The sequence below is a fragment of the Ascaphus truei genome, chromosome 2 (genome assembly GCF_040206685.1).
Source record: "Ascaphus truei isolate aAscTru1 chromosome 2, aAscTru1.hap1, whole genome shotgun sequence".
NCBI lineage: Eukaryota > Metazoa > Chordata > Amphibia > Anura > Ascaphidae > Ascaphus > Ascaphus truei.
Window position 1 is genome coordinate 489,188,304 of NC_134484.1, and position 9,286 is coordinate 489,197,589.

Here is a 9,286-nt window from a genome sequence, read left to right on the forward strand (position 1 = left end):
ATATATATATATATATATATATATATACTGTGCAGTATTGCAGCCAGTGGGAATAAAATGCTTCAATACCTGCCTGGAAAATAACGCAATGCACTCGGGCAGAAAACAGTCACAAACCTCAATACACCCGGGTATACCCGAATTCGTGGGACTAGCCGAGCTCGAATAAAGTGTGTCGCCAGTGTATTTGCAAACCCACAGACTTTTTAGTGTCGACCCACATTCTCCACCATAAGTGACAAACGCCACCCTTGCATAGCGCTGACCTCTGTCTGGGCTCTTACCGACACAGTCTTCTAGGGTTTATTTAGAAAAAACACAAGAATAAGAGGTAGCAGTATAGTGCGTAACTCAGACTTCTGCCTGTTTTATTTTGTCCCAGTAGTGGACTGCAGATTTAATAGATACATGTTGGAGGCACTCAGCCATTAACCTTCAGCGGTTTACTCATATTAGTGTCTTAACTCTATGCCCAGGACATACTTGAAAACGAGATGTAACTCTCAATGCTTTACTTCCTGGTAAAATGTTTTATAAATAAATAATAAATAAGTGACACTAAACATTTCAAACACCGTCACTTTAAGAAACAAAAGAAACCATAAAAGTAACACCTATCCCTTTTTAGGGATCTAACTATACAGTAGTATCAGCCTCTCTAAGGGTTGCTGGGCCAACTAACCTGGTTCCCTAGCTTAAACAATACCCTCTTGTGACGTGGGGAGGAAGGGGTTAAACTTATTTGCTATGCATTACTGTGTTTGCCCTGTCCCAGCCATTTTTATCCCCAATTTGCAGGCCACTCCCTGCCTGCAAGGTTAAAAGAAAAGATGCATTGCTTGCCATACCCTCTACCCGACACATGATGGCAGTCTAGCAACTGGCATTTCAATGAGAAATACCAATTCTAGAACGAAAGCACCCAGAAACCTGATTTTTGAGGTGCAAGTACACTAAGACATCACATGCGCATACAGTACATATAAAAATGACGGTTATAACACAAACGTAACATGTTGTTTTAATAAAGTGTGTAAAAACTGCAGATCTTAAATGTAAGGCAGGAGGTATTTTTTGTAAGTCCAAGCAGGAAGTTCTTGGACATCCAGCTGTGATATGGGTGACTGAGCTGTGGTATTTTTATGACAGAGCCTCAAAGGGATCGAGCTGATTAGCATCTCCCTGGCTAAAAGAGTGTCAGTTATGAAAAGACCCAGCAGACACATCATGTATACAAAACTGGCATACTGATGCACAACAGATGTCATGCTAGTGACACCTCTGAGTCAGAAATCAGACTCAGTGGCACCAAGTTATGGGTGTAGCCCAGGTATGCTAAGTGGCATAGGCGTCAACCTGACCCATGCGCCCTGCCCACCGGACAGCCCTTATGACCGGTCTTATGAACTGTGGGTTAACTGGCTATTGGTGGGTTAATAGTTCCCACGATCGGGATTGGATCCACATGTTAAGATAGCTTTGGGCAGTCTATAACCGTGGCTCCCCAGGTATCCCCAGTGTGATTCCTGAATTTTAATCCATGATGTAAAGATACTAGACTTTGTTTCAGCACAGCGGCAACTGGTCCAGGAGTGAAGGGGTTAATAACAACATAACCACAGGACTTTTAAAACCAAGGTTGCATTTCTGGCGCTTGCAAGCAAAGGACAATTTCTTTCGTTCCAAAGACAGTTTATTTAGTTCCCATATCCTATTAAGTGCTGTTTTAAGTGTATTCTGCAGATGTCGTGTGTTTGTCTATCAAGGAAATAAATCACAATTTATTTTGCAGCCTCCAGAACAGAGAATGAAGCAGCACGGCTAGCTGCCATATATACCTGTTTCTGTAATTAGGAGCCAAACAACAATGGGGAAAGGGGAAGGGGTAGAAACCCTCGCATCAGCCTCTAATGAAGCAACGGTGCAATAAGGGGAGAGAACAGAATTGTAACTAAAACAAAAGACACCCTGTGGGCAGCACTCGTTGTATGCAAAGATGAAATGGTGATAAACTTAAAATTAAAATACTTTAATTATATTTGTTAAAATAAGTGTCAAAATCGTTGAAATAAATGGTCATACTGTCAGTTGACCATTTATTTCAATGATTTTGACACTTATTTTAACAAATATAATTAAAGTATTTTAATTTTAAGTTTATCACCATTTCGTCTTTGCATACAACGAGTGCTGCCCACAGGGTGTCTTCTGTAATTAGGAGAGCAGGTGAGGGAGAACTAGCCCCCTTGTAAACTGTGGCCTGGACTTTCCATCCACCAGCCTAAATGTGAAGCTGTGGAATGGATCCTTTTGCACTATTCCTGCACTTTCTGACCTAAATCAGGCAGAAAGCTGCCTAATATCCTGGGACTAAGTCACAGTATTTATCACGTTTCTCACTTTATTAAGTTAAGATTATTTAGCACATTTATTGTCATCACCACCTTCTTGGAGCGCCTTTTTCGTTTTCTATCACATGACCACCAGCAGGTAAGAAGACAATATATCTTCAAAGCTATCATTTTCTGCCATAAGGGCTAGTAATACATTTCTTTACAAGAGGTATTATATTATACCAATATCAGGAGGTGACATCACAAGAGCCCCCATTCCCAGCTTTACATGATGGATTTTCCTTTCTTGTTGCCAGGTTTCCCAGTGGTTGTCCTGGAGATTAAAGAGTAAGGCGGCACATTGTGGCTAGCATTGGGTCTTTGGGACATGGTTTGTCGCGATATGTTGATGGTTTGTTACAACCGATAGTTAAACATTTACCATCCTTTTTGAGAGACTCTACAGATCTGTTATGTGCTATAAAAGCTGTTAAATGGCATAAGAACTATAGATGGGTTACGATGGACATTATGTCGTTATACTCCATCATTGATCATGACCAGGGTATTAAGGCTTCTCAATTTTCCCTTCAGTCCTCCTCATTATCTATTTCACTTCGCACTTTTTTTTTAGATTCCATCACATTTTTATTGACTCACAATTATTTTTTATTTGAGTCACAGTTTTACTTGCAGACACGGGGTACGGCTATGGGTACCTCCTTTGCCCCGTCGTATGCTAATATTTTTATGGGTCTCTGGGAATCCACATTTATTTTTGGTGATTCTAATCCTTTTCGGCATCATATTATTTTTACAAGCGTTATATTGATGACCTGATTATGATTTGGGAAGGGGATTCACATTCACTGGACACTTTCATTAATCCACTTAATTCCAATATGTTGAATCTTAACTTTACTTATGAACACCATATTAATCACATTAATTATTTAGACATCACTTTATTTATTGACGTTACAGGAGAAATACAGACTGACATTTATTGGAATCAGAATTCCAGAAATACCTTTCTTAAAGCGGATAGCAATCACCCCAGGTCACTCATCCGTGGTATACCCAAGGGCCAATTCCTCCGCCTAAGGCGGCTTTGCTCTAACGAAGATTCTTTTGATCAACAGGCCACCGAATTGGCAAACAGATTTTCTGTCAGGGGCTGCAGAACAGGGGATATACAGTAGAGGAGGCTTACAGTACATGAATGCCAAACTCTACTCATGCTGAGTTACTGTCTTATGGTTCGACTGGTTCTAGGCAGGGGGGTTTAAATCAAGGAGAGATCAGGGCACTCCTGAAGGGTCCAATCCGCTGTTTATTACACGGCATAGATCAAATCCGCTCAATCATCCAGAAACATTGGGAAGTGCTCACCTTTGAGGAAGACCTTAACCTTAGAGCCAATTGAACAAGGACCAAGATTTGCATTTAGAAAGGCTAAATCCTTGGCAAACTATCTTTCGCCTAGTTTATTTACCTCCAGGTCAGACAGTGTTCATGAATCAAATTTAATACATGGTTTTTTTTTTTTTCAAATGTGGTAAATGTTGTATTTGTTGCTATGCCAATCCTATCAAATCTATTGATATTGTACACAGTAAGAAAACACACACAAATCCAGTTCTTATTCATTGTAATTTTGTGATTTATTACTTAACCTGCGGTAGTGGTCGGGGATTCGTTGGGCGGTCAATCAGACCAGTGAAGGTCAGAATTATGGAGCACATTCGTTCTATTAAAAAAACTAGATCAGATGCTCCCAGTTTCCAAACATTTTACAAATTGTACATTGGGAAACTTGTCCACCTTTCATTTTCCAGCGATTGAATCTATACCTGTTCCTACACGTGGGGATTGAATCTATACCTGTTCCTACACTAGGGGATTGAATCTATACCTGTCCCTACACGAGGGGATTGAATCTATTCCTGTTCCTACACGAGGGGATTGAATCTATACCTGTTCCTACACGAGGGGATTGAATCTATACCTGTCCCTACACGAGGGGGTGATAGAATGAAACAGCTTAAATCAGCGTGAGATGTTTTGGATCCACTCATTAATACTCTATCCCTTTTGGGATTAATACAGAATGGGACCTAAAACATTTTCTCTAAGCTATATTATTCCTTTGCGCATTCTCAGGTTATATAATACTGTGTGTTTTTCATATACATTTGTTTCTATCATTGAGATACATATGTGTCTCTCTCTAGTCACATTTGATGAGTAGTATTGTATTCTTACTGTGCCAATTTTCTCAGTGTGGTTTATTTATTTACATCTTATTCATTATGTATATTCCCCTTATCAAGATTCAAATTGTTCTTTGCCTTGGTAGTTGAGTTTACATTTATTATATGTATATTATTACATGATTATATTATTTGGTGTTACAGTTAATTTAATTAATCTAAGAATTTTATTCTCTCCACATCCTATCCACTTTTAAATTTGATGCATTTTCATTTAATTGTTCTTGTCCTTATGAGTCTATTTAAGTTTTTGTTATTGTATTCTTTATTGTGTCCTTTTGCTGGATTTCTCCCCCACAGTTATACTGCCTTCTTTCCGTGGTTACATTTCCCCCGGACTGTTTTATTCACATGGGATGTTTTTACCTGGGATACAGGTAGGCAGTGTTTCCGGCGGAGAGTGCCTATAACGTGACACACTTAAACTCAGGAAACCACTCTGTGATAAAGCGCCCATGGCGAGAAACGCGTTGGAGGTTTCTCTTGTAGCTTAGGCTGTGTGTCTAAATAAATCTTCTATTTTTCTACTTTTGCCTCCAGTTCTTCTTTTCTGCAGTGCTCCTTTTTTTCCTTGTTTTGAATGTGAGAGGAGAAGGAAAGAGAGGAGTCAAATATTACACCAAGGCTGCGTGCTTGGGAAATTATATGAATAGTATTTGTGACTGACCAAAAATGTCACAAAATGGATCAGTTTAGTTTGTCGGTCTTATGGCAGAAGATTACATGGGCAGTGTAGTCACTGCATGACTTAGAAATCCCTGCCCTGGAGAGCTTACAATCTGTTTCTATTGTCTGATTTTGTTTGTTGCACTTACTGTATTATAATTCCCTGTACTGTATTGTTTCTGCTGTAAAGCGCTGAGTACACTGCGGTCCTTATATAAATAAAGATACACATACATGGGCATCTACAGTATCTTTACACTATAGGTTGCTGTCTGGTTTAGTTGATATTATTAACGCACTAATATGATAGACCAGGAGTTCCTTAACTTTACTTCTCATGGACATTTTCAGTGTTAATTATTTGAAGGAGGTACATGTATCCTTAAATAATGAATACAGTAATAAATACAAGTTATATATGTATCAATGATTTCACTGTGAGAGCTGCTACAAATACATTTCAGGTCTTCGGGAACCACCACCAAAGTCATTAGGGGTCACTGGATGTCCATGTGCCACAATTTTAAAACCCTGGGTGAAGAGAATATTTTGTTAATTAAGTATTGGTGAAATAAATTCTTCAGTGTTTTGGATTTGTAATTTGCGTTCAGCAATTTGATTTACTGATTGATACATTTGTTCTGTATTTTTGTTTACTTCTGTTAGAGATCGGCCTGAATGGGGAACAGAACTTGAGCTCTGATACATCCAGAAGCTGTCTGACTCCTCGCAGCCCAGGAGTGCCAAAAAACAATGATTCCTGCCACATTTTAGTCACGTGCAAGGAACCAGTGCCACATGGTGGTGAATTTACAGACCTTGTACAGCACACAGCGGAGACGGACTGTAATTATGGGTCCAGCAAAAGGTATGCGAGAGATTTAAGACGAAGCCGCGGTGCTCAGCCTTTTCTCTGTGAGTGTGGCAAAAGCTTCCCACTGGACAGGGACCTGCTCACACACCTTTGTGTCCCCACTAGAGAGCAAACCTTTACATGTACAGATGGTGGGAGCAGATTCTCACTGAAGGGGAATCTTCTTCCACACCAGATGATTCAGACAGCAGTGAATCCTTTTACTTGTACAGTGTGTGGGAAACAGTTACGTACCAAGAGGACCCTCCTCAATCATCAGAGGGTTCATACAGGGGAGAAACCATTCATATGTTCAGAGTGTAGTAAAAGCTTTTCTCAGAAGACTGCGCTCCTCATCCATGAGCGGATTCATACAGGGGAGAAACCATTCACATGTTCAGAGTGTGGGAAACAATTCACAGTTAAGAGCAGTCTCCTCATGCACCAGATGACTCATACAGGAGAAAAACCATTCACGTGTACAGAGTGTGGGAAACAATTCACAGTTAAGCGCATTCTCCTCATACACCAGATGACTCATACAGGGGAGAAACCATTCACATGTACAGAGTGTAGTAAAAGCTTTTCTCTGAAGGCGAAGCTCCTCAACCATGAGCGGATTCATACAGGGGAGAAACCATTCACATGTGCAGAGTGTAGTAAAAGCTTTTCTCAGAAGGCGGAGCTCCTCAACCATGAGCGGATTCATACAGGGGAGAAACCATTCACATGTTCAGAGTGTGGGAAACAATTCCGTATTAAGAAAACCCTCCTAAGACACCAGATGACTCATACAGGGGAGAAACCATTCACATGTACAGAGTGTAGTAAAAACTTTTCTCAGAAGACTGAGCTCCTCATACATGAGCGGATTCATACAGGGGAGAAACCATTCACATGTACAGAGTGTGGGAAACAATTCCGTATTAAGAAAACCCTCCTCAGACACCAGATGACTCATACAGGGGAGAAACCATTCACATGTACAGAGTGTAGTAAAAGCTTTTCTCTGAAGGCGAAGCTCCTCAACCATGAGCGGATTCATACAGGGGAGAAACCATTCACATGTGCAGAGTGTAGTGAAAGCTTTTCTCAGAAGGCAGAGCTCCTCAACCATGAGCGGATTCATACAGGGGAGAACCCATTCACATGTACAGAGTGTGGGAAACAATTCTGTATTAAGAAAAGCCTCCTCAGACACCATATGACTCATACAGGAGAGAAGCCATTCACATGTACACAGTGTAGTAAAAGCTTTTCTCAGAAGAGGGAGCTTCTCATCCATGAGCGGATTCATACAGGGGAGAAACCATTCACATGTACAGAGTGTGGGAAACAATTCGCAGTTAAGCGCAGTCTCCTCATACACCAGAGGACTCATACAGGGGAGAAACCATTTACATGTACAGAGTGTGGAAAACAATTTGCAGTTAAGAGCAGTCTCCTCATACACCATATGACTCATACAGGGGTGAAACCTTTTACATGTACAGAGTGTGGGAAACAATTTGCAGTTAAGAGAAGTCTCCTCATGCACCAGAGGACTCATACAGGGGAGACACCATTCACATGTACACAGTGTAGTAAAAGCTTTTCTCAGAAGAGGGAGCTCTTCATCCATGAGCGGATTCATACAGGGGAGAAATTATTCACATGTGCAGAGTGTGGGAAAAGCTTTTCTCAAATGAGCCACCTCCTCACCCACCACAGGATTCATACACGGGGGAAACCATTTCCATGTACATAGTGTGGGGAAAACTTTTCACAGAGGATCAGCCTCATTACACACATGAGGATTCATACATGAGATAAAATATGTGATTGTTCAAAGTAGGGTTGGACAATATACCAGTAGCATAGTAATACTGCAGTAATAAAAATGGACGGTAACGCAGTACTTGCCATTACTTCTTACCATGGCATTCCTATCAGCAGCTGCAGAGAGGCGTGGGGTGGGGACTGTGTCAGAGAGAGTACTGAGTGTGGGTCTGGTAGAGACAGTGGAGTGGGAGCGAGTCTGGGAGCTTCTTGACTTTCACATGCTGCAGCTATAAGGAATTCTCCTGCTGGTAATCTCACCCCTCCATATTAACCACTTCCCCTCTGCCATGCCTCTCACCCCTTCCCTTACACCATGACTCAACCCCTTTCTCTCCTCCCCTGTATTTCTTTTGGCTCTCACCCGTGCCTCTTCACCCCCTCCTTCCCCATGCCCATTAACCCACGCCTGCCCATGCCCTATTAATGTGTACAGGAGAAGGGGGGTAACACATTTTATAAATAAATGAAATGGTGAAGAAAGGGACTTTAGTGTGGGTGTAGTTAGTGTAACATTTTCAGTGTAACATTTTCATTGAAACATTTTTAATTAAAATATACTAAAATGTATTTGCTTTTTTACATTTTATTAAGAATTAAATGCATTTGTATAAGAAATATGTTTCACAATAAATGACCTTGAACATTTTGAGGACTTTTGCTTTTTTTGCTTTCTATTGGGTGTTAATATATTGCTGAATATTGTTATCACGATAAATTACTAAATACTCTTATGGTGGAAAGTATTTTTGTTATTGTCTAACCCTAGTTCAGGGTGTTGGAAACAATTCAGTACAAAGTGTGACTTCCTGTCACACCCAAGTATTTACATGGGTGAAACCATTTGCTTGTTCAGTGTGGGAAACAATTCAGTGTTAGGGTCACCTCTTCAGAAACCAACAAATTCATGCAGGGAGAGGCCTTTCACATGGACAGAGTATAGAAAAAAACGTTTCTTGGATGAATGACCTCACACACCACATGATTCACACAGGGGATATAATTTGCTTGTTCAGAGTGTGGTAAACCATTTTATACAAAGTGGGACCTCTTGTTACACCAGCAGATTTACACAAGGGAGCAACTTTTTAATTGTACAGAATTTGGGAAACATTTCCGCACTGAGAGGCACCTCAACACACACCAGACAATTCATAAAAGGGGATTACATCATAATCAATTCCGTAATAGGAGGACACTCCTCAGACACCAGAGCATTTACACAGGGGAGAAACCTTTCCCATGTGCAGAGTGTATACAATGTTTCTCAGTAAGAAAACCTTGTCAACCAAGTGTTTACACAGAGTAGGTATCTATGTATCTTTGTCATTATTTATATAGTG

The 9,286-nt window shown here is 40.5% G+C and overlaps 1 protein-coding gene across 4 annotated transcripts in view; it reads left to right on the forward strand.

Annotated features, from left to right (window-relative positions):
* Positions 1 to 8,562, forward strand: part of LOC142488436 (uncharacterized) — a 37,925-nt gene extending 29,363 nt beyond the window's left edge. For 2 of the 4 annotated variants that reach the window (XM_075588947.1, XM_075588948.1), the window contains exon 4: positions 5,939 to 8,561. In XM_075588947.1, the coding sequence (XP_075445062.1) occupies positions 5,939 to 7,872 (1,934 nt within the window). In that variant the 3' untranslated portion in view covers positions 7,873 to 8,561. Of the gene's footprint in view, positions 1 to 4,907; positions 4,984 to 5,938 lie in introns of those variants that run through there. The other 2 variants (XM_075588950.1, XM_075588949.1) reach the window with 2 other exon arrangements.
* The last annotated feature ends 724 nt before the right edge of the window (positions 8,563 to 9,286 follow it).